At 44.1% G+C, this 25,146-nt stretch overlaps 1 protein-coding gene across 2 annotated transcripts in view; it reads right to left on the minus strand.

Annotated features, from left to right (window-relative positions):
• LRRC2 (leucine rich repeat containing 2) overlaps positions 1-15,595 on the minus strand; it is a 36,599-nt gene extending 21,004 nt beyond the window's left edge. The window contains exons 1-3 of one of the 2 annotated variants that reach the window (XM_059939438.1): positions 15,439-15,595; positions 8,727-8,816; positions 4,055-4,198 (exon numbers count right to left, since the gene is read on the minus strand). In XM_059939438.1, the coding sequence (XP_059795421.1) occupies positions 4,055-4,179 (125 nt within the window). In that variant the 5' untranslated portion in view covers positions 4,180-4,198; positions 8,727-8,816; positions 15,439-15,595. The remainder of the gene's footprint in view (positions 1-4,054; positions 4,199-8,726; positions 8,817-15,438) is intronic. The other variant, XM_059939437.1, reaches the window with a different exon arrangement.
• Positions 15,596-25,146: the final 9,551 nt, after the last annotated feature.

Here is a 25,146-nt window from a genome sequence, read left to right on the forward strand (position 1 = left end):
TCTTCACCTGCAAAACTTGCTTCTTCCTCCATCTTAGAAAAAGCCTGCCAGTTGCTCTGGTCAAAAAGCTCAGGGTCATCTTTGACTCTGTGCTTCCTTTCATATCTCACATCAAATCCATCAACAAATAGGGTCATTTCTACCAGAATCTGACCATTTCTCACCACCTTCACTGCTCCCATCCTGGTCCAAGTCACCAGCATCTTCATGTAGGCACCACTCTTGCCTCCCTACAGTCTAAACTCATCCAGCATTTTGAGTGAGCTTGTGACAGTGTCAGTCACACCATGTCATGCCTCTGCCCATACCTCTCATTGGTTTCTCATTTCACCCAATAAAAGCAAATGTCTCACTATGGCCTACAAGGTCCTGCGGATCTGTGCACTCCCCCTTGCCTGTCTGACCTCATCCACTACTGCACCCTCACTTACTTTTTCTGGCCCAGTCACTCTAGCCTCCTGGTTCTTCCCTGAACCACCCAGGCAAACCACTGCCTCAGGGTATTTGCACTTGCTGTTCCGTCTACCTGGAGTTCTTGATCCCAGATTTCTGCAGGGCTGGTTCCCCAGCACTATGTGCAAATGTTTCCCCCTTAATCAGACTTTTTGCTATTCAGAAACCACTTCAGGTATCAGTGGAGTTTCGTGCTTGCCATTCATCTAGGAGAACAGGAGCACTTGAAAAAAACCATCTTGCTGATGGCATTGGCTAGCACAGCTACTACCCTACCCAGGTCCTAGTCACAGGTTGCTGAGCTGGGGAAAAGCACTGGGTAATCAACTACCTGGGGCTTCAGGATCTACATATGAAGTCTACAAATAATGTAATAAAACAGATAAATTTTAAAATACCAGCACATGGAGAAATAGGAATTTAATACCAGGAGAAAGTGCTGGAAGAGTTAGAAGTGAGCTCCTCTGGGAAATACTAGCAGGGAATTGGGGTGATTTGCTTTTCATTATTAGCTCTTCTGTGTAATTTAAATATTTTTAATACCATGTGATAAAAATAAGTTTAAATATCTACCTGTAGCTCTAGCTCTGACTGTAGCAGTCAGGGATACAGGGCAGACCCTAGATCCAAGACACTGATTGAAATAATAAAAGAAATCCTCCCAGAATTTTCACAACCAGCAGCACAGCCACAGTGAGTTCTTGTATTCAATGAGCACTTTTCAGATTAATGTCTCTAACTTTTCTTTCTTCATTTCTTAGACTGAACCTGAAGGTAGAGTCTGGCAAGGTAATGAAATGATACCGGTTAAGCCCTCCCCAACACATCTTTCCTATATCACAAATTACAAATTGATGTAACTATTTCACATATCTTGGTACAGCCAACGTAAGTGGAGGGAAAAAGGAAATTAGATGCGCTACTTAAAAAATAGTTAAATACCAAATCTTTTTTGGATTTCTGTTTTAAATGTTTGATGTCTTAGTCCCTTTGAAACCTAGAGAAAGTCACAATGAGAATATAAACTATTTTTACAATTCCATTCTCTTCCTTGAGAGTAATTAACATAAATAAAATGTCATTGTCTTTATACTTTATCGCTCATATAATTGAATAATGGTCCCCTTAAGTCAATTTTAGTAGTATTTCAAATACAAGATAAACATACAAAACAATGCCATTAGAGCTCTATTAATTAAATCAGTAAGTGTGCAAATAAAATACTCTTTCCTTAGGAAATGAGCCCACAATCTTAGTCTAGATGGCAAATAGCCTCACTGGATGAAAAATTCCTCACTTAGAGCCTAACGAAAGCATCTCTATCTCTCCATCTAAATGACTGAGTTTCATTCAAGTAGAGTGATGTTCTCTACTCATAACTTTTAAGTGTTGGTATATACCTCATGGAACAAATACAGTATTACAAAATGAAATACCATGAAGTGAGGTAACAGAACAAGCTAAAGGGTTTTGCCTGGTTTAGTACATTTAAATTAACCAGATTACTGCCTTTTATACAAAGCAGTCATCAGTACATTAACTTTCAGGACTTCCCTGGTGGTCCAATGGTTAAGACTCCGTGCTCCCAATGCAGGGGCCCAGGTTCGATCCCTGGTCAGGGAACTAGATCCCACATGCATGCTTCAACTAAGAGTTCACATGCCACAACTAAGGAGCCCACCTGCCACAACTAAGACCCAGTGCAACCGAATAAATAAATTAATTAAAAAATATATATATATATGTATATATTAACTTTCCTACAGGCAACAAATTTTGAGAAACTAAAGGGTAACCTTCAAATAGTCCTAACAACAACAGTATAAATCATATTATGAAACTTCAAAAATACCTGCCAGAAAAAGGTAAATTCACTACATTCATTTTTGCAGGTCCTGGGAAATTAATGCTTCTTCCTGAACATCACATTCCTCCAGCCACCCTCCCAGTTCCTCCTCACCACCCAGCCAATTTGGTGGCTGTTTTTCTTATCTTGAGCTAGAAAATCCTAACAAATTCCCAAGAAGTTTTCTGTCTTAGGTTAAGATAAGGCACAGCACAAGCCCCATGGCACTGAGCCTAATGCAGGACCAACCCTGTGTACATGAGACGTGTGAATGTGGACACAAAGCCATTTGGCACCACGATGGAAGACAGAGATCAAGAGTCAAACGCGACTGCAAAGTGGCTTCCAGGGCACGGTTCTCAGACCGAAGCTCTTGCAGGTGGCTGCTGTTCCCAGAACCCACAGGGGGTTACCTCAGCTACAGACATCTCCATAAACCTCCCAGGGCTTGGGTCCCCATTCAGCAAGTTGTCCCACCCTAGAGTAACCCCAGATGCTGGGGGTGGGAGGAAGCTGGAGCAGGGCTGAGAACCACTTCGGGCTCATAGGGCCTTGGGACCTGTGTAATTCATGCTCATGTAGATCCCTAAGATCCTCTGCCATGGGTGTTGCCTGGTCTGAGGGTTCCAATTCTTAAATTTAAGATTCATGTCATATTGGATGATCTCATATTAGTGGCAAGTGAAAAGACAGGCCAGCTATCTGTGATTACAGCATTATATCGGGGGAAAGGTTTGGCCAAATCCTCCATTTACCAGCCCTGTCATTTTGGGCAAGTTACTTAGGTCCTAACTTCGTCTTCAGACTGGGGATAATTATAACCACCTGGAACAGCTGTAATGCTTACAGCAGCAGCTTAATTATCAAGCATGATCAGAATAGGTATTTGTTTGATCGAAATAGTTCATAGAAGTGGAGAACCAAGAGTAAAGAGACATTCATACCCTACACATTTTGTTTTTAACCTAAAGCATAGACATATGTCACAATTTGCCAATTTGATGTAGGGTCATGGACCGCCTTTGAAAATGGGTCTGCCAATTAGAATCCCACTCTGCCTTTCTTGTATAAACCACACCCATAACGCATCATCCAAGACTTCCAGTTTGGGTTTCCTCACAGGGCATAAAAATTACAGACGTGCAAAGCCACCTGAATGTGCAACCTTTCTAGCTCATTGTACTTTTATCCGTCTTGTACAGTGTTAATTCAATTGGGTGGTTCGTACTGATCACACACATAGTTTTTCCGAAGCCCTCAACCTAGTTTTCACATACACAGTAACTCTCTTTTACTCATACTTCATGAGTGTATGACAGTAGTCAAACCACATCATTCCAATCCAAGTAAAAATTGCATCAACACAATGAATCTTATCTAATGTTCAGCTCAACGGGCAAGAGCTGAGTGCAGGACATAGAGCAGCCTCATGTGGTCACATGGGTGGATGGCATCAGCCTGCTGAGGGCAGCTGGCGGTCTTTCAGAATTTCCTGTAGAGGAATTTGTCATGTCATTGCTGTCTTTTCCATGCCTAGCACAGTACCTGGAATGTATGTGGGTCCTTATAGCTATGAGTGTTACTGTTATAGGAATCGAATGTCCATTGTAGGCAACAGCGTGAAGACTCTGAAGTCCAATGAGCAAGTGTCACGGACAGGAAGAAATCTCGGAGGAAAGGCATCCCCCTCCACAACACAAATGCAGCCTGTCTTATTCGCTAAAGAGCTACAGAGCAAGTACAGAGAACACATACTTTTCCAATGCGCTTTTCTCGAGCCTTTCTGCCTCCTGCTTCTGCCAGGCTTTGTGCTTCTTGACACGAGTTTCCCACAAGGCTCTGATGACAGAAATGTCGAATACGACCACTTTAGGCCCCATTTTAAGAGCATGAAATTACCTATTTAAAAAAAAAATTATATATATATGTATATATATATATATATGTCAGCTTCATACACACACAGAAGAAAATAGTTTTAACTTGAACTTTAAAATAAAATATGAGTGAATCAATTTCATCAATAATGATGAAATGCCTTGTTTCTTCCAGGATGGCAGTTGCTAATGTTCTTAGGGTCTGAGAGTACTCTTGTTTGTAAGTCAAAATTCAGCGCTCAACTGGGGTCCTCTCCTCTAGAATGTCACACTTGTCTCTCTACCCCTCAGCTGACACGTGGGTTCCCAAAGCCCCCTGGGCATTCCTCAAGCTTTGTGGTTCCACATTCTATTGAATTTACTGGCATCTGATCTTCTCAGTAGGTTGTAACATACTCAGAGGTAAGTTTGATGAGTTAATTAGAAGATACACACACACACACACACACACACACACACCAGTTATCTGAGTCTAAACACCAGTCACCATTAAGTGCACCAAGCATTGTACCAAACCCCACTGAGCACTTTTCCTCCTGGGACTGACCACACAGCCTGGGCACTAGTCCTGTAGGTTTCCCCTGCAACATAAACCCTCAGAGCTGCTGATCTCTGTTTATGTGGTTTCTCAAACACAAGGAAAGTCAGACTCAGGTACATCTTGGTCATCACCTCTTAGTGAGAACTAGCACAGTGTCTGGCACATAGTGGACCCTCCATTAATATTTGTTGAAAGACTAAGTGAGTAAATGAATCAATGAAAGTGAATAAAAGATTTGCATCCAGGTTGCTTCACTCTCAGCCCACTCAGTGAACTTTCTCTCTTCTCTTTATTTTCCCACCTCATATTTACTATTTGTTTTAAGTCATTATTTGCTCACTGCAAAAAAAAAAATTATCAGGACATAAAAGTGCATTTCAACATTCATTCCACTAAGCTATGCTTATCTCCCTTATCGAAGTAAAATAAGTTTCTTTATATTGTTTTAAACTTCCCCTACCTACAGCATCAAAATCTGGCTAAATCCATTTCCTGATGTCCACAAATACACAGAGTGTCAGTTGGCAAACAGTAAGGCTATTGAATATTCTCTGTTCCAATTCCAGACACTTCTAAATAGCAGTCAGTGGGGATACAAAACCAAATATTTAAATCTTCTGACTCGTTTGTGCTCTCCACAAATGGCTTGCCAATATGAGTGGCAGAACTGGCTTATGTTTATGCAGCTGAACATTTGAGGTCAATAAGTTTAGTCTGAAGAGCTGAAAACACTGACCCCAGTTGATTTCCCTCTTTCCTTTAATTTCTGACATCTGGGACTGTCTTTTGTCTCCCTTAAAACTCTTTTACCTAAAGGAGATTTTTGACAAAGATGCAAATGGTGCAAGTTTTGTGTGGACATAAGTTTTCAATTCTCTTGGGTAAATACATATGAGTAGAATTGGGGGTCATATGTTAATTCTATGTTTAACCTTTTCAGGAACTGCCAGACTGTTTTACAAAGCAGCTGCACCATTTTACATTCTCACCTGCAGTGTATGAGGGTTCCAGTACCTCCATATCCCTGCTGACACTTGTTATTATCTCTCTTTGTATTGTAGCCATCCCAGTGAGTGTGAAGATTGTCTTTTTTTAGCATTTCCCTGATAGCTAATGATGTTGAGCATCTTTTTATGTGCTTTATGTGTTAAGCATCTTCTTATGTGTATACCTTCTTGGGGGAAATGTCTATTCAGATTCTTTGCCCATTTTTTAATTGGGCTATTTGTCTTTTTAGTGTTGAGTTGTAATAGTTCTTTATATAGTCTAGATACTGGTCCTTTGCCAGATATATGATTTGCAAAAATTTCTTCCTATCTTGTGAGCTGTCTTTTCACTTTCTTGATTCCATCCTTTTACTTTTAACCTAAATATATGGTTATAATCTATATGAGATTTTATAGACAGAATCTTGTTGATTCATTTATTTAACTCACTTGGACAATTTCTGTCTTTTAATTGGTATTGTTAGGCAATTTACATTTAGTACAATTAAGGATATATTTAGATTCAGGTCTACCATTTTATTATTCATTTTCTGTTGGAGCCCTCTTTTGTTTTCCTCTTTTATATTTTCCTGCCTTCTTTTGTGTTATCTGAACATTTTTTACTATTCCATCTTATTTTCCCTATTGTGTTTTTGACTATGTTTCTTTGTCATTTCTTTTTCATGGTTGCCCTAGGGAGTATAAAATACATGCTTAACTTATCGTGGTCTACTTAGAAACAGTATTTTAACCACTTCAAGTGAGATATAGAAAGCTTATTACCTGGGCTTCCCTGGTGGCACAGTGGTTGAGAGCCCGCCTACCAATACAGGGGATGTGGGTTCGAGCCCTGGTCCGGGAAGATCCCACATGCCGCGGAGCAACTAAGCCCGTGCGCCACAACTACTGAGCCTGCGTGCTACAGTTACTGAAGCCCGCATGCCTAGAGCCCGTGCTCTGCAACAAGAGAAGCCACCGCAGTGAGAGGCCCGCGCACCGCAAAGAAGAGTAGCCCCCACTCGCCGTAACTAGAAAAAGCCCACGAGCAGCAATGAAGACCCAACTCAGCCAAAAATAAATAAATAAAATAAATAAATTTATTAAAATAAAAAAGAAACCTATTGCCATATAGGTCCCCTTATGCTCTCACCTTTATGTTGTAGTTGTCCTATGTATTATATCAGTGTTAGATTTCTTGGCTTCAGATCATCAAACTTGTTTCAAAGAACTCATGAGGAGGAAGCTAGCCTGTCATATCTACCCTGATATTTACCATATCTGTTGTTCTTCCTTCATTCCTATTGTTCCAAGTTCCCCTCTGGTATCATTTGCTTTCTGTCTAAAAAACTTCCCTTAACAATTCTTTTAAAGGAGATCTGCTGGCAGATTCTCCATTTTCCTTCTGAAGGAGGGCAGGAGGCCCACAGAGCAAATGGGCCACACAAGCCTCTGTTTTCTGCGTCAAGAGAGCTGCAGAAAGTTATTGCTAGCCAAGGCTGCCAGGTTGCAAAGGGACCATATTCTGTGCCCATGACTGGGGCAGGCTCCAGTAGATGTCCCACAATGCTGATCCTCCCCTGGGAAAGGCAGGAAACCTCTTCCTACTACACTGTCACTCCAGTGTCCTTTACTGAGAAAGGTTAACAATGGTGTTCACTTCAAAGGACAAATACTTAAAGGAATTCCATTATATATCACAGAATACACACATTGAAGAGTGCATTCCAAGTTGAGAGGCAATAAGTTGATAACTAACACAGTAAGTGATCAATTTGGTTGGGTTCAGACCTCACATTCCAACCTGCCCTCGGAGGTTGTGATTCCCACGTCAGATCAGTCTTCTGACTTTGCAGTGCTCTTCAGCTGTTCTGTGGGCGCCACCTAGTGGCCATCTGGGACAGGGGTTCTAACAGACTGCCAACGCTGGTGAGGGTCAGATCCATGCAGGTGCAGCTCGGGAATGAGCCCAGGAGCTCATAAGCAACCTTTTGGGGTTGTTCTCCAGAGCTTCTCCCTCTCGGTGATCTCTCTGGTCCTTCTAGGTTCCTGGGGCTTGCTTTTCAGTCCTCTGGCCAGAGACCTGGTGCTTTAGCTACCCTGCTTTGCTGTGCATGTCCTACAACTGCACTGTGTTGGGCCAAACAGTGGGAGGACAGTGCAAGGAAAAAAGCAATGAGAGTTTCCTCCACCCTCTGGGGACCACAGCTCCTCTGCTCAGAAAGGAAGGATCCCTTATCCCAAAGTCTGGGTGACTGAGGTCCTCCACTACCAACCTTCTCCCCATTGCCCCTCACTGCTGCTACTACTACACAATCCTACGGGGGCCTAAGGCATTAGAGGGTGGAGAAAAGAAAAAGAAAAAAGACAGGGATTTACCCCCACTCTCTGAGCATTAGGAGGCTGTTTTCACTCCTGGAACAAAATTAGGTGCTTTGTGCTCAATTCTGGGTTTCAGGCTGCCTTGAGTCCAGGCTGGGGAATACTGGAGGGGAAAAATGGGAAACAGACCACAGGTTCTGTTCTACTTTGAATTAGGGTGTCCTTCCCTTCTTCTCTTGCAACTGCTTACTTTTCAGGGTCTTCACATTGCTGTTCTGTGTAATAAGCCCAGGTTTTATAGCTACATTTAGTGGGAGAGACAAGGTGAAGTGTGCCTACTCCATCTCATCCCAAACCATAAATCTCTGCATTTAATTTTTCTTTTACCACTTTCCTTACTCTGTTACCTTCAGCTCAGGAGCACCTAAGCTGCAAAGGTCTTAAGGCTTTGACTTTTGACATAAAAGCCTCCATAAAGCAATGCCAAGCATCAGCCTGAGAACAAGAGATTAAAGACTTTAGCCATTAATGGAGAAAATTTTTTTAAAGAGAAAGAATTAAGCAGCCTAGCTCCTTTGAGGAAATCTCTGCATATAATCCAAGTCTACACATAAAAGCAAACCAAAAAGCCAAAGTACAATGAACTGCTTTTGGACAGTGTGGACAGTCAGTCATCCAAGAGTACCTGAAGCTGGAAGACCCACCTGCTGTCCAGGGTGTGTGTGTTCTAGATCAGCCAGTCATGGCTCTGATTCTTTTGTGGAGTTTCCTTTATTTTCTTAGGCCAATAAATCCTTGAAAAGTAACCAGATCTGTACATTAATATGTACATTAATTTCTATGCATTAATTTAGAGAAATATAATTCAAGTCCCTACATTAGAGAAATGGTCTATTCTTGATGCCTTTATGTTCTATTTTTAAATATTTGTAAACCAACATTAGTCTCAGTATTTTGGTGGAAAAGAGTCTATCCTGTCTGTCATCTAACCACATTCACTATTTTCTCTGTGTTTTTGCCAAGCAGAGAAAGAGGTACTATCCTTCAACTAAGGGGGTTTTGAAAGTGCTAGGATTTAAATCAGGGTTTTGCCTATCAGAGGTTCTGTTTACAAATGTGTGTAATGAAAACTAGAGACTCTAAGGATGGTAAGTGATGACCATGTATGGTGGGGATCTACACTGTAACCTCCAGAGATCCTGCGAAGCTAAGAAATACCAGCTCCTAAATCCCAGGTCCAGCCCAGCTGCTGGCATCCTGTGCAGGACAGGGCTGAGTCCAGGCCTCCCTGGACAACTGGAAAGGATGGACCTTAACCCAGGAGGTAGTAGCCCCATGGGCGGGTGCTGAGATTGGGAAAGTGGTTTTATGACAAGAGCCCGTGAGTCATTCCATCCAGGAAAAAAAGCCCCTTTGGGGAAGAGAGAGGAGGCAGATTCAGGGACAGATGCAGATGCCAGTCACTTAGCAGCTTGGGGGAAGGAGAGTCCCCTGGCAAATTCACAAAGCTAATCTCTTCTTCATAGCATGAACTCCATTCAACCCAGTCTTTCAGGCAATTACATAAGATGTAATTTTCTAAGCATTAACTTTCTGCAGAGCTATAGAAATATCACCATGGTATGCTATACCAAAGCAGAAGAGAGGAAAATTACCCTCTCCAGGATCCAGTCTGGAAGCCCTCAACACAAATAAAACAATAACCTGTCAGAGAAAATGTTTACAACCAAGGAGACGTTTCTGAGACAGCAAAAGAACGCAGAGCTTTAGCCTGGGCCTGCACTGAACTTGACAGCAAAGATGCATGGTTCCAGGACTCTCATTCCAGTTCTTTGCTAGAGATCTGGCTTCCCATGGTGAGCGCAGAATCACGAGAACAAGCCTCCCTAGATTTGGCTGCACTGTCCACAGCCACAGAGCATCTTCCAGAGAAGAAAACACTTGGGACTATGAGAAAGGAGGGAACTGTGGTGTCCCTCACTGCAACAGAAAAGACACTGGCACAGAGTGTGGTCAGGTTCATTCCCCTCCAGTGCCGAGTGTTTCAGGCTCTGAATGAAATGTCAACAATCAGAGACTCACAAAGGTTAGATTCACAGAGGAAAAAAAAATTTTTTTTCCTGGAAAAACTGTTTGCTTTATTGCAAGGGTCAGCAAACTTTTTTATTAAAGGGCAAGATAGTAAGTATTTTATGTAAGTACAATACTTACATAACAAAAGAGCAAACGCTTGGCCTCCCTGCTTGCCTGGGATGGGCCTGCCTGAGCACTGACCTTGCGTCCACGCTTCTGCCCAGTTGCCACCTACTGGAGACATTCTCAGGATAAGAGCGACTGGCCCAAGAGGGAAAGGCCTGGCAGGCCATGAGCGTGGAGCAGGCGAGGGGGGACCTGCTACAGTCAGCTTCGCTCTCTGCCCCAGTGACACCCAGGTGCCTGTGCGTCCTCTCCTCCCACTCACCTCAAGTTGGGCAGCTGGTAAGTCACCAGCTCTTGCACAGAGATTCGACTGCTTGGTGCCTGGCAGTTGCCAACAGTGGAGTCTCCAATATGTGAATGGCAACCAGCGCGGGCCTTGGGCAGCAGTGAGATACAGCTGGCCAGGTAGACAGGTGCCGAGAGTCTGGGGGAATGGGGACGGAGGGGGTTACTCCAGTTTGGTCTCCATGGCTCACAGTGCTAGCCTGCTCTGGCAGTGCCAGGCCTGAGGGTGATCATTTGCTGATCCCAGCTTTCGTGAACAATAAATGGCAGCAGCTTTCATTCCCCCGAGGTGCTAAGTGAGTGGCACCTGCATCTGTCCCTGAATCTGCCTCTTCTCTGCTCCCGAAAATGCCTTTTTTTTCCTGGAAAAAAAGCTTTGGTGGATGTGATGGCTTTAAATTATATGCACAAATTCTTTGACATTCTTCCCTCTAAAAAGGTAGAGCTTAATTCCTCTCTCCTTGAGCTTGGGCTGGACTTAGTGACTCACTTCTAATGAATATAATGTGGTGAAAGTGATGGTGTGTGACTTCTGAGACTCAGTCCCATAAGGTATTGCTCTCTCTGTCGGATTACTCACTCTGGGGAAAGCCAGCCACCATGTCCTGAGGATGCTTAAGCAGCTCTATGGGGAAGCTTCCTGTGGAGAGAAACTGAGGCCTCCTGCCAACAGCCGTGTGGGTGGACGCTGTCTTAACAGCAGATCATAAAGCCCCAGTCAAGCCTTCAGATGACTGTAGCCCTGGCCAAAATCTAAACCTCATGAAAGACCCTGAGCCAGAACCTGAGCCAGAAACCAGGTTTCTGACCCTTAGAAGCTGTGGGATAACAAATGTTTATCATTTGAAGATGTTAAGTGCTGGGGTAATTTTTATGCAGCACTAAATAACTAATAAAGTGAACAGTAAAATAAGAGGCACTTATAGGGGCTTCCCTGGTGGCGCAGTGGTTGAGAGTCTGCCTGCCAATGCAGGGGACACGGGTTCGAGCCCTGGTCTGGGAAGATCCCACATGCCACGGAGCAACTGGGCCCGTGAGCCACAATTGCTGAGCCTGCGCGTCTGGAGCCTGTGCTCCGCAACAAGAGAGGCCGCGATGGTGAGAGGCCCGCGCACCGCGATGAGGAGTGGTCCCCACTTGCCGCAACTGGAGAAAGCCCTCGCACAGAAACGAAGACTCAACACAGTCATAAATAAATAAATAAATAAATAAATAAAAGAATGTGAATTTCTAAAAAAAAAAAAAAGAAAAAAAAAAAAAAGAGGCACTTATAAAAATCAGTCTTAATTTACAGTGACATCTGGTGTCTATATACAGCTGCTTCCTTCACATACCCACTTGGATATCTCACGCATATCTCAAAAGAAACACGATTCCCTCCAAACTTACTCATTTAGAATCTATCCATCCCTGTCTGCCTTAATTTCCCATCTCGACAATGACTCCATATTTATCTGGAGGTCACTCCTTTATGCTTTCTGTTTCCTCACCCTGACCACCCAATATATGGACATGCACACATACACACACATACACACACACACACACTCATTCACACATCCAATTTATTCTGTAGGGGCATGTGTTTCTCACCACCAATTACTGCCACATCTGGCCTCAGTTGTGCAAAAGCCTCTCAGCTGGTCTCCTGACTTCCCACTCACCCACATCCAATCCATTTGCTACACGACGGTGAGCATCACCATCACCAAAGAGAACTAGATCATGCTGCCACCTGGCCCAAGTCCTCCAGAGACTTCCCTTTGGAATGAGAGGGAGATCCCAGCTCCTCACAGGGCCCAGTAAGACGCTGGCACGACCTGCCCTCAGCCAGCCCCTCCCACTCACCCCCAGTGCTCTCCTCCTCCGAGCCCGTCCACCACCTGCTTCCTCCCACCTCAGACCCTGCAAACGCTGCTCCCTCTGCCTAGACGGTCCCCCCATTCACACGACTCCCCCCACCCCGACACCCCTGAACTCAGCTTCTGCATTCCCTCCTCAGCGTGGCCTCCCCTGACTCTTCATCTAAGGTAGAGCCTCCTGCTATTCTCTCTCTCAGACTGCTGCTTACTTACTTCACAACACATAATACAAGTTGAATCATCTGACCATTTGTTTAATTTTACTTTATCTGTCCATGGACGGAACCAGGGTTTACTGACGGGAGCAACCACCTGAGGGGCCCCAGACTTGGGCTCAGAGCCTGGCCCCTCAAGTCAGCCACCGACACTAGGTCACGCAGTAACAGACGCCAGGCTCCCACTTCTGAACCTCAACCCAGAAACCCTGGGTATGGAGCCAGTTTATTACTTGGTGTGTATTTCTGTTCTTTGATTCCCAGGAACCCTAAATAACTGACATTTGGGGACACTCATTAAATGCAGAAAGATGAATGTCCTTGCCTCTGAGCTCTCAATTTGGAGGGGCGAACAGATGTTTAAAGGGATACATTTCAGTGCAGCGTGTGGATTCGACAACAGAGACTGAAGGAGCTGCTGTGCGAGCCAGAAGAGGAGAGATGTCCTCCAGTGCGTGATGGGGGGTGGGAGTAGGGGGTCAGGGAGAGTCCTGCAGGGACTGTGAGGAAGGCGAAAGGACCACTCTTCCGGGTTTGGTAGAATAGTTTTCCATGCTCCCTCCCCAAGCCAGGTATACCAGAATCACTTTACAGAACCATCTGCGATCCTGAGCCAGAGGGCATGACTGGAAAAACACGTCCTTTGGCAGCGGAACACTAGTCTCCACTTAGAATCATATGCCAGGGTTCCAGGTGGGAGGGGGGATTTTCTGGTCACCTAGTCCTCTCACTTCTTGTCAAATGACAGGCTGGGCTGGAAGAGGGAGGGGGTGGGGTACAGGGCTTATATCTCAGAGAATTTGACATGTGAAGGCTCTGGGAGAGTCTGGGAAGAGACTCAACAAAGTCCACAATACAGGTGCCAAGCCATCCTTGATACTCCCTCTGTGAGGCTGGGAGGGGGACAGCAGCAGAGGGGGAGAGGGGAGAAGGGCATGGAGCTGGTGCCAGGGCGGTCACCTGGACCAGCCATGGGGAGAGAGGCCTGGCTCCCCTCCTCCCCACCTGCCCCTTAGAGCCCCCCAGATCCCTCTTCCCTTTGGACTGACCAGCTCCAGGCCTTCCACAGCATTTTCCAGGTGTATCCACCAGGTGCAGAAGACACCTATCATCAGCCTTGCTGGATCCAAGGGAATGACTGTAACCAATGGGAACTTCTGGTGACACTAAGGTACAGTGGAGGCAATAACATGACAGACCAGGGGCTTTAATGGCCCACAAATTCCTTTCTATCCTCACATAAGGCCACTGCCTGGACCCCAGAGGTGGAATGCAGAGTGAGTTTTCTGATAGAAACAGTGGGGGAAATAGAGGGTAAGTATTCAGGTGAGGTCAGTCACAGTAGTCACAATATTTCAGCCAAATTCTAAATTAAATTACATTTTATGTCACCTGATCAGAGTTCCCCTGGGGACACCCATTATTTTACGGTAATTTGTTAAACTAGAAAATCTGACCAAGGGAGGCAGAGGCTCCAGACAGGATCAAGAGGACAATCTCAGGGCTGGAGTCCTGCCTCCCCCGCCGACTGCTGCATGTCCCTGAGATGGCGACCTAACCTCTCTGAAACTCGGTGCTCTCATCCGGACGCCGTGTGACAGCAGCACTGAGCTCATAGGATTAGTGGGAGGATCACGCGTCATAATTTGTGTCACGTGCTTAAGACAGTACCTGGCACCTAGTAAACCTCAAAAAATGTCAGTTATTTAAAGAAAAAAAAAAAAGAAATTAAGACAGACCTTGTTCCCAGTTATATATAAGAACAAAAGGTGCATGAGCATCTGGGGATTTTTCTCTATCAGGTATGGTTACAGAGGTTCTTTGGGAGAACACCCAGCTCCTAAGTTATGGGAGAGGATTTGGTCCATCAGAAGAGCCGCCACGCAGTGGTTAAGAATCCACCTGCCAATGCAGGGGACATGGGTTCGAGCCCTGGTCCGGGAAGATCCCGCCTGCCGCAGAGCAACTAAGTCCGTGCGCCACAATTCCTGAGCCTGCGCTCTAGAGCCCACGTGCCACAACTACTGAAGCCCGCCCGCCTAGAGCCCGTGCTCTGCAACAAAGAGAAGCCACCACAATGAGAAGCCCGTGCACAGCAAAAAAGAGTAGCCCCTGCTCGCGGCAACTAGAGAAAGCCCGTGCGCAGCAACGAAGACCCAACACAGCCAAAAATAAATAAATAAATAAATAAATATATATTTATATAAATATATATAATATATAATAATATATTAATAATATATTATTATTATATAAAATATATATTTATATAAAAATAAATATATATATATAATATATATTTATATATATATATATAAAAGAAGAGCCACCAGCACAGTCAAACTGCTTACAAAACTAGACAATTCTCTTCCGGGTTTCCAATCACTTTCCCACCCTCACCCCCATGCCTCTCCTGGAGGACAGACTTCCCCGGCCAGATGTCAATCATCCCTTTCAGGGCACTGAGGAAGCACAAACAAGTTGATTTATCACCCCTGGACAGCACTGTGGACCAGAAAGTTTTGCGCTCAGCCTTGGGAACAAGGGTGATGCTGGGAGTAACCCACTAACAGGAGCCGGAGTGTGGAGACCCGGCCACAGCAGCAGCCCGGCTACCTAGACCTGCCCGCTCACAGGCTCTCCTTCCCCATTCAATTCCAGGCCTTGCATAATCCTCAATCCGTGTTCGTTTGGGAGGTTCACCCCTGTCAAGCCTCAGCACAGCAGGGACAGACATAAACAAGGAAGCGCTGTCCCCCGCCCCCTCCACAGGTGCCCCATGCCCCTACCCTCGCCTTCCCCACAATCCCCCAGTTTCAGGAGCAGCCGCGCACTCACCCCCCACGCCCACCTACCCGTGAATGGGCTGCAGCCCTGAGCCCCTGCCGCTGCCTGCCGAGTGGAATCCGAACCTGTTTACTCCGCAGCAGTGACACACCGGGGCCGGAAGCGCTCCAACTGCCCCAGCTTCCCGGCCTGTGCGCTAATGCGCTATGTTTGTAAGATGATAATATGATCTGTAGGACATGTGCTGATAAACTATCTATCTATTCTATGTGACTCAGCCCAGCATGAGTCAAAACACACTTGGGCGGGGAGGGCTTGTCACAGCGTAAACGATGTGCCGGCCAATCTGAGCCATATAACCCGGGATTATCTGCACCTCCCTGCAGATGGCGGGGGCCTTTCAACATTGGACATCCTGAAGTGTGCTAAAAAAAAAAACGGGTCAGAGAAGGCAAAGGGTGCCATATTCTTAGCCCGCTAAGCTGGAAACCAAACTGAAAGCAGGATGAGAAAGCCATATGACCAAGGAAATGTAATTTTTTTTTTCAGAATTTGAAGCAGATGTCCAAGGTCTTGATTTCATCCTTACATTTTTTTCTTAATTTAATTTAAGAAATTAATTTCCTAAAACATATGTGAGTTTAGGTTCTCTTTAGAGATTTTACTATTTTGGCAAATATGTTTTCCTGATATCCAACAGTGGGACAATATGACAGTTAATAAGCAGCAATCGTGCCTACACAACCCCTTGGTGCCCCTTCACGGCAACAGTTCCTCATACACCTTCACCCAAAACAGAAAAACACCTTTTGTCTAATATATACATAATAACTCTAATTACAAAATAGTTTGATTTCTGAAGGACTATTTTCTATAATGGAACATTTTCTGTTTGTTGACATTTTAATTAAATTACCATTTTTAATTGTATACTAAGTTAGTGGGGCTCAAATAAATCTTTGTGACTATATTGAATTATACCTCTAAAATGTTAGATGTGCTTTTTACTACTTAGGATAGAATTTTCATATTATGTTCCTCTTTTGATAAATAACGTAAGTTACCTATTTAGTAATTAATGTTTAGTTTGCATTTTGTTTTCTTTTTTCTTCTGGTATCCTGAACTAAACAATATAAATTGAAAAAGCAGTTTCAGTTCAGATTCTACTTGAATACTATTTCAATTTATAAGAGAAACATTCAAAAGCTTAATCATATTTAAGTGGAAAAAATTTTTTCCAACAAATGCATTCAGAATACAATGGGATTGGGCTTCCCTGGTGGTGCAGTGGTTAAGAATCCACCTGCCAATACAGGGCACACAGGTTCGAGCCCTGGTTCGGGAAGATCCCACATGCCGTGGAACAACTAGGCCCGTGAGCCACAACTACTGAGCCTGCACTCTAGAGCCCGCAAGCCACAACTACTGAGCCCGTAAGCCACAACTACTGAAGCCCGCGTGCCTAGAGCCCATGCTCTGCAACAAGAGAAGCCAATGCAACGAGAAGCCCGCGCACCACAACGAAGAGTAGCCCCCACTCGCCGCAAATAGAGAAAGCCTGCGCGCAGCAACAAAGACCCAACACAGCCAAAAATAAATAAATAAAAATAAAATTAAAAAAAAATACAACGGGATGCCTTTATGATGCTGATTGGAGGAACAGGCCATTGTATAGTGCAGACTCCTCAGACTATAATGATGTGCACTCAACAGGATTGAGAAATTTAGCAAATGAAAATAATTTTCAGTTACATTTGAATTTCAGATAAATAACAAATAATTTTTTAATATGTGTCTCAAATACATGAGTCATACCAAAAAATTATTTGTTGTTTCTCTGAAATTTAAATATAAGTGAGTGTCCTGTATTTTACATGGCAACCCCCCACCCAAACCACCCAGGACCTTACTAAAATGCTGAGTCTGATTCAAGAGGCCAGAGAAGGGCTGAGAGTCTGTATCTCTAACAAGTTCCAGGTGATGTGGAGGTTGCTGGTCCAGAGACCATATTGTGAGTGGCAAGGATCTAGAATTAGCATAGTCTGGTGCAGTGATACCCAGGACTGGCTTCTCACTGGCATGGCCTGGATGGACCCCTCTGCCCATCAGAAGTTCTGACTCAGTAAGTCTGGGACAGGGGTCCAGGGGTCGATATTTTCAGCATGCTCCACAGGAGTTGTTGTTTCTGATTCACAGGCAGGGATGTGAACCAGGAAATATTTTAAAATACAAAAGGTACTATGTTCATGCAAGGAATTGTTATTATTGCATTAAACTCACCCTGTGCAGATTGTTGTATCGCTGGGCTAAGTGTGTCCAGAAAGACCTTCCAGTTTCTGAGCTCCCAAGGGGCAGCAGATAGGATTGTGCCCTGAGGTCTTCACATCCCAGTGTCCCCTTACAGCTGGAAGCAGCCCAACTCCTAACAGCCTTATTATTACCAACCCTGGCCACTTTCTCAGAGCTCAACACTTTTTTGTGCAATTCAGCTCCAGCTGGGCTTGTAAACTCATGAAACGCAGTCCAAAGACCACAGCTCCAGCTTCTCCATGGGGAGGTGTATATGTTTGCCTCACATCCAAAGGGGTTCCACACACAAGCTCACCCAGATACCCACAGGGGACTGAATGCTTTCTCACAGCCACTCTGAGTCTAGGATTCCTGTTGGAACATTGAGTCACACGCACCACGAAGCTTTCTTCCAAGTAAATACCTGGTCTCATCAGACCGTTGCCCCTGATTCATGACATAATTATAGAAGAATGAAAAACCCAAACTTTTATAAACTGCTTCATCCTACTTCAGTGACCATTACTAAATGTCTCCCACTGAAGTGGGAGCAAGTGGTAAGGGCTCCTGACTCACCACTTCACATTTGCTGGCTAAAAATCCTGAGCACAGCACCCTGGGTTCAGGAAGGCTGCGCTGGTTATTGAATTCGGGTGATCTATTGATTATTAAGCCAATTTTTCAAAATTATTTTGTCCAACTTTCTAATTGTTTTCTGCAGGTCTGAATTACCTATTCTATCATTACTGAAAGTGGAAACTACAATCATAAAAATAATTTAAAGAAATCTCTCATACATACTTATTTTCCTTCAGTAGGGATTCATTTATTAATTTACCAAATATTTATTAAGTGCCTACTATGTTCCTAGAAGTATGTTTGGTATTAAATATTTGATAGTGAATTAAACAAGGAAGGATCTTGCCCTTTTGAAAGTCACAATTTGTTGGAAGAGGGTCCTCTAAACAAACATTTAAATATCCAACTGTAAACTGTGGATAATGCTATGAATCAAAAACACTGGGTGTTATGAAAAAGAGAATAATGGAATAGTCAGTGATGATCTGATCTCTTGTGTTGGTCAGAGTTCTCGGCTTGTAAAATTTCTGGGAGACACAGAAAGAAGATGGCCATATGCAAGCCAAGGAGAGAGGCCTAAGAAGAAATCAAATCTGGTGATACCTTGATCTTGGACTTCTAGTCTCCAGAACTGTGAGAAAATAAATTTCTGTTGTTTAAGCCATTCAGTCTGTGGTATTTGTTATGTCAACCCTAGCTGACTAATAATAAGTAAATTTCCTAAGTGTATTGGATACAAGATCAATATAAAAATCAGCACCACAAAAATAGAAGTAAAAGATACCATTTACTTTAACATTAAAAGAATAAATATTTAGGAATAACCCAACAAAACTGTACAACACCTCTATACATAAAACTATAAAAAGTTATTAAAAGAAATTAAACAGCACCTAAACAAATCTTCATGGATTGGAAGACTCAATATGATACAGATAGTAATTCTAAAGGAATGCACTCTAATCACAAAATCCTGGCAGAATTTTTTGGAAATTTAGAAAATGGTTTAAAAATTATATGGAAATTTAAAGGTCAAGAATAGCTGATATAACCTTAAATATGAAGAACAATGGGAGAGGACTGATTACCATGCCAAATAGCAAGGACTTTTATAAAGTATAAAGCTACAGTACTGAAGACAGAATGGTATTAATATAAGAAGAGACAGACAGAATAAGGCATTAAAAAAGAAAAAACCACCTCAGCCACACAAACACATGAACAATTGATTCCTGATGAAATAGCATGATAGATCAGTATTATAGGAATGATCTTTTCAATAAGTGGTGCTGAATCTTTGTATAGATTCAACGCAATGGAATACTATACAACAATGAATATGAACAAACTTCTACAAACAACATGGATGACTTTCACCAACACAATGTTGAGCAAAAAGAAGCAGACATACATGTACACTGATGATTATAAAAAGGTCAAAACCGTGGAAAACCAACCTATGGGATTAGAAATTAGAAATGTAAAAGCTTTGGGTAAGAGGGACTGGGCAGTGGTTGTGAAGAAGCAGGAGGTGAACTTCTGGGGTTCTAGTAATATTCTTTTTCTTCACCTGGGTCGTGGTTCCATGGTACTGACTTTGGAAAAATTCACTAACCTGTAACCCTAACTATTTGTACACTTTTATGAAAGCACAATATACTTCACTAAAAAAGTTTTAAAGTGTTTGTATTTGTTTTATATTGCTGTAACAAATTCTCACAAACTTAGTGGCTTAATAGAACATCATTTATTATCTCACAGTTCCCATAGGTTTCCAGAGTTTCCAGAGTGGGGTGCACTTCAAAGGGCCCAGGGTCATTTGCATACAGGAAATCTTCTCCCTGGAGCACCTTAACCCATCTCTGACACAGCTTGGGTTTTGCACTTTGGCCTCCCTCCACTTGCATTTCATCCATTTCAAAACCATTAAGAGCTGTGAAGAATGCCTGAATGCAATCAGATACAAAATCCACTTAAGAAGCACTTTAAAATGAGATCCTCCAGGTCTTGTGAAACCAAGTGGGACCCCAGCTTGCCTTCCCAAGTCTCACTCCAAGAAGTCTGTCTGCCCATCCATTTGTCTGTCAGGGGCCACTGACCTTGACGTGGTCAGCAGCCATCAGGAAGTGACTGCTCCTTCCCCATCAACAGTTTTTTGATAACACTAAAATGGCACTTGGCATAGATTACTGGGCTCATTTTATCTAGCGGGAAGGGGAAAGGGAGCAGGAGCCCAAACTTGGAGATCGCTGTCTCCCCCGATATGCTCAGCACATATAGCTGGTCAGTGAATATTTGTCGAATTAGATTGGAAGGAAAAAAATTTTGGTGAGAATTCTAAACTACAGTCATGTCTACAAGTCTAAATCAGAATCCCCTACCCTAACACGGTTTCCAGTAAATACATCAGGACTATCTCGTCTTGTATATGGTGAACTCTCTTGAATAAGTTGCCCAGAATTTGGCACTGCTTGGAGTACTTAGGATTGACTTTTTTTTCCCTTCACTGTTGCGGGGAGGGAGTATTCTTTGTTGTATTTCCTGGCTCAGGCTAGGAGGCGCAATTTGTTTTCCTTTGGAGCTTCTCAAAGACCTAGTCCACTCCCGCTCCACCTTCCCTTTTAGAAAGTAAGGCTGAAATGTAACGCTGAGTCAGCCACAAATGTGGCAGATGGAATAAGATTTAGCCAAAAGCAAACCAGCACAGGCAGACACTGCACTAGAGGCTGGGGAAGCGAGATTTCCAGAAGACCAGGTTTCTGGATCTCCTAGTCTAAGGGATAAGGCATAGGGGGAGGGGCTGGTGAAAGACAAGAAAACCAGCAATTTACCACAGTGTTGACAAAATGAGGGAAACTCCAGTTCAAGTTCCCTCTAAGAACCACCTGCCAGTCCCTAGAAAAAGAAATACAAGCATCCAATAAACATAACAGTGCAAATCCAAACAACAACAGGATACTATCTTCACATATAGAATTGGCAAAAATTAAGATGCTTCCTGCAGCCAGCTGGTAAGGATCTGGAGGATATGTGGGGAAGGGAGGAGAAGGGAGGGACAGGAGACCGGTGCTGCCTTCTAGGAAAATAATTTGGAAATGTCCACCCTTTAACCAAGCAATTCCAGTGCCAGAAGTTTATCGGCTAGATATATTCCCAAGCAATCACCAGGATATACATATGTATATATATGTATATAAGGGAGTTCACTGCAGAACACAGAAACACACCAAGTGATTCCTGATAAGATAGTTTATGATATGTCTACATAGAAATTCATATGATATAGTCCCCACCCCCTGCACACACATACACAAATGGAGCCCCCTCTTAAGCCCTTCTCTGTCCCTCTTACCCAATTTCTGTAACAGTATAGCTCTAAAATGGCTCGTTTGAGCAGTCTTCCCTACTGAGATTGAAGATTTTTGAGAGCAAGAATGTATTCTTCTAAAACCCACACAGAGGTCTGTAGCAAATACAGAATAGGTTTCCAGCCGCACAACACAGAATAGGGTTTGTTAACTGGTGAAAACAGAAAGCCATTTACTTGATGAACGGGCGAGGGCTCCACTTCTGACAGAGTGTTACTTGAGTTTTATCAGAAGCTGTTGGGCGCTGAGCTTGGTGGGATAAGAGGCCCCGCATTCCTCAGCTGGAGAAATTCCCCAGCCTGGCTTGCCGCTCTCCCCCATCCTCTGGCCTGAGGGGACAATGACAGGAGCAAGACACAACGTGTCCCTAGGAACCCTATGATAAAAGTAGGCTTTGACCTTAAAACCGCCTCATTGTGCTACAGAAATGGCTGCTCTGTTTATTAACTATTCAGTTGGGGTTTAATTCTAAATGGTCTCGACCACTGAAATGTTCAAATTGGCTTTCTAAAACTATCCTACCTCCAAATGTGTTTTCTTCCTTGAATTTGAGACACACACTGGAAGTTTCTCTTTTGATTACAATGTTTTTTGGTTTCAACTATTCTTGGTTGGTTGGATGGTTTTAAGGCAAATTCTTACTTGTATATTTTAAACACACACAACTCTGTCTCTCTTGCCCCAGTGTTTAACACAGGACAGCTCAGAGTTGTCGAAGCCAAGTTCGTGTGCCCAATGCATGTTTCGGTCTGTTTGGCCCCTTTGTGCGTTGGCACACAAACTTGGGTTTGACAACAAGAGGGCAATACCGAACCGTCCTGAGACCAAGACCATTTGTTTGTCAGTGCCCTCCATAAGGGAGGAGGTGGGCTGCCGGTGACTGGAGAACCCGCATTCCAGGGTCTCCCATCCCCAGGCCCTCCGTGGGTCTCTAACACAGTACTCACTGGCCAGATGCTGGGTGGCATCTGTCAGTCAGCAGTGACTGAGCAGAGGTGTCCAGTGGCCATCCTAGAGTCACCAATCAACTCCCCACCCAGAGACAGCCGCACAACTACCATCACTGATAATCGTCCTTTATCCCCCCAGTATGCAGTGGGGTCGCCTCTCACCACTGTGTCCCCAGAGCCCAGCCCTTGACCGGTAACATAGTAGGCTCATTAAATACTTGTTGAATGAACAGTCTGCAGGCCGCCAGCCGGATAGCAAATGTCTGGCTACTCAGGCACCTCTGCCCTCCCCTCTCCCTCATCTTCTTCCTAACTCAAAAGTTTGCCCAGATTCTGTCTAGTGCATACACTTGCCTTTCTTTGCCCTCTGTGCCCGTGGGGAATGCAGATCTTTTCAGTGAGTTCCAGTCTTTGGGTACGCAGAGATTCTGTGTGGGCTGCAGGCTGAACACACCAGCCATGCAGACTCAGGGCCTTGGTTCCCTCCTGAAAGTGGGGAGGTGATTTCCAGGGATCCTAATTCAAGTTCTAAAAGTTCCACAAGAGCCCCTTTAAATAAGGAAGTGTCAATGCAGGGGTGGTGTCCTGCTGCCAGTTCTGCCACAGACCTGCCCAGCCTCTGTGGAAAAAGACATTTAAGTCCACAGACGGGATTCTTTGTTTCATCCATAAAATGAGACTAATATTGCCAATGCTGTTATCTACTTAGCACACCGGATTGTTGAGGACTGTGAAGCACAAAGTGCACTAAGAATGTACTGTACTTTCTTTAAGCCTCCGTGCAACTCCTGGGGTTGGGTGATTAGCTTTCTCCTCTGCACTGGCCTTCCCCATATCCAGCTTCTAGAGCTTCAGGCCAAGTTCCCCATTCTCTCTGAATCTCAGCGTGACACTTGAAGCTTTTCAACAAGTTGAAAGGCCACACAGGGAGTTGAAGCACAGCAGGAATTAGTGAGCTGCTGTGGAGTAAAAATGCCACCAGCTATAAGTAAATGGGCTGCATCGCATCCCACCATTGCTTTGATGGGGACCTACCTCCCACTAAAAATAATTTAAAGTTTAATTCTCCCAAGATGCAGGTGTAGAAGCAAATAACGGCTCTTCTTTAGCACCTGTGGACCTGTTGCCTTCACAGAGGTAGACACTGATGCTGAAATGGCTTCAGATGCTGCTGCCAATTCGTTTTGCCACGGTGTAAATCCAATGGACAGAGATGGGTGACAAGAGAACTGAAACAGGAGGGAAGGGGGCAGGGCACAACCCTTCAAGAATAACACAGTGGTCGAGAAAAGCTGGAGACGACAAAAACTGGTTAGATAAAGATGCAGGTGTAGAGAATGGACTTGAGGTCACGGGGAGGGGGAAGGGTAAGCTGGGACAAAGTGAGAGAGTGGCATGGACTCTCTCTACATACACTACCAAATGTAAAATAGATAGCTAGTGGGAAGCAGCTGCAGAACACAGGGAGACTAGCTTGGTGCTTTGTGACCACCTAGAGGGGTGGGATAGGGAGGGTGGGAGGGAGACGCAAGAGGGAGGGGATATGGGGATATAAGTATACGTATAGCTGATTCACTTTGTTTTACAGCAGAAACTAACACAACATTGTAAAGCAATTACACTCCAATAAAGATGTTAAAAAACAAAACAAAACTGGTTAGAGCCGACCAGGCCCAAGATGGCAGAAGATCTGACTCCCGGTAGACCTTGAGCTCATTATGCACTCATTGTAAACATTAGCATATGCTAAATGACACACCCACAGGCGCCATGACAGTTCCAAGGCTGACCATAAAAGGCCAAAATGTGGGCGGTGGCCCAACTCCTGGAAATCCCTGCCTCTTCCCCACTCGTTAGCCTGTGAAATTACCCAGCCCATAAAAACTAACCAACCCATATTTCGGGGCCCTCTCGCCTTGTGAAATGGACTGCATTCTGCCTATGGAATGTATATCTCTGCTTTCACTTTACTGTGGTTCACTCTTGAATTCCTTCCTGCTCAAAGCCAAGCACCCTCACTTGGTGGCCCATCCCGAGACCTGGGACATGACCATCCTTTCTAGCTCCGTTTTCCTGCAACCTCTTTACATTAATAAGTCTACTTCTTACCTATCACTTTGCCTCTCGCTGAATTCCTTCTGCGCTAAGACATAAAGAACCTGAGCTTCATTAAGTCCTGAGACAAGTTGTGCCATTTCAGCACCAGATAAAAGCTTCACACTTGTGTGCCTGGCAATATTATGTAAACACTGGGCTTTTACTTTAGAAATTAGGAGTGAATGATATTGAGAAACTACTTATGATTTTGGACATATTTAATAACGAACTAAATGATCTGGAGCACTCAGATGTTAGGTCAGAGTGCTACCAAACCCAGGCTCCGTGGCTCGTTGCTCAAGAGTCCAGTACTGAAAGACAAGTGTAGGGTAAAAGGAAAGATAGCCTTATTGAGGAAGCCAGCAACCCTGGGGAGATGGTAGACTTATGTCACAAAGACCTAAACCCCCAGGTTTTGCTCGGGAAAAGAGGGAAAGGGGTTACGTGCAGGGGAGGGGTCAGTCTTCTATTTTCAGAGATGATTGTCTCCAT

Source organism: Balaenoptera ricei, chromosome 11 (assembly GCF_028023285.1).
Source record: "Balaenoptera ricei isolate mBalRic1 chromosome 11, mBalRic1.hap2, whole genome shotgun sequence".
NCBI lineage: Eukaryota > Metazoa > Chordata > Mammalia > Artiodactyla > Balaenopteridae > Balaenoptera > Balaenoptera ricei.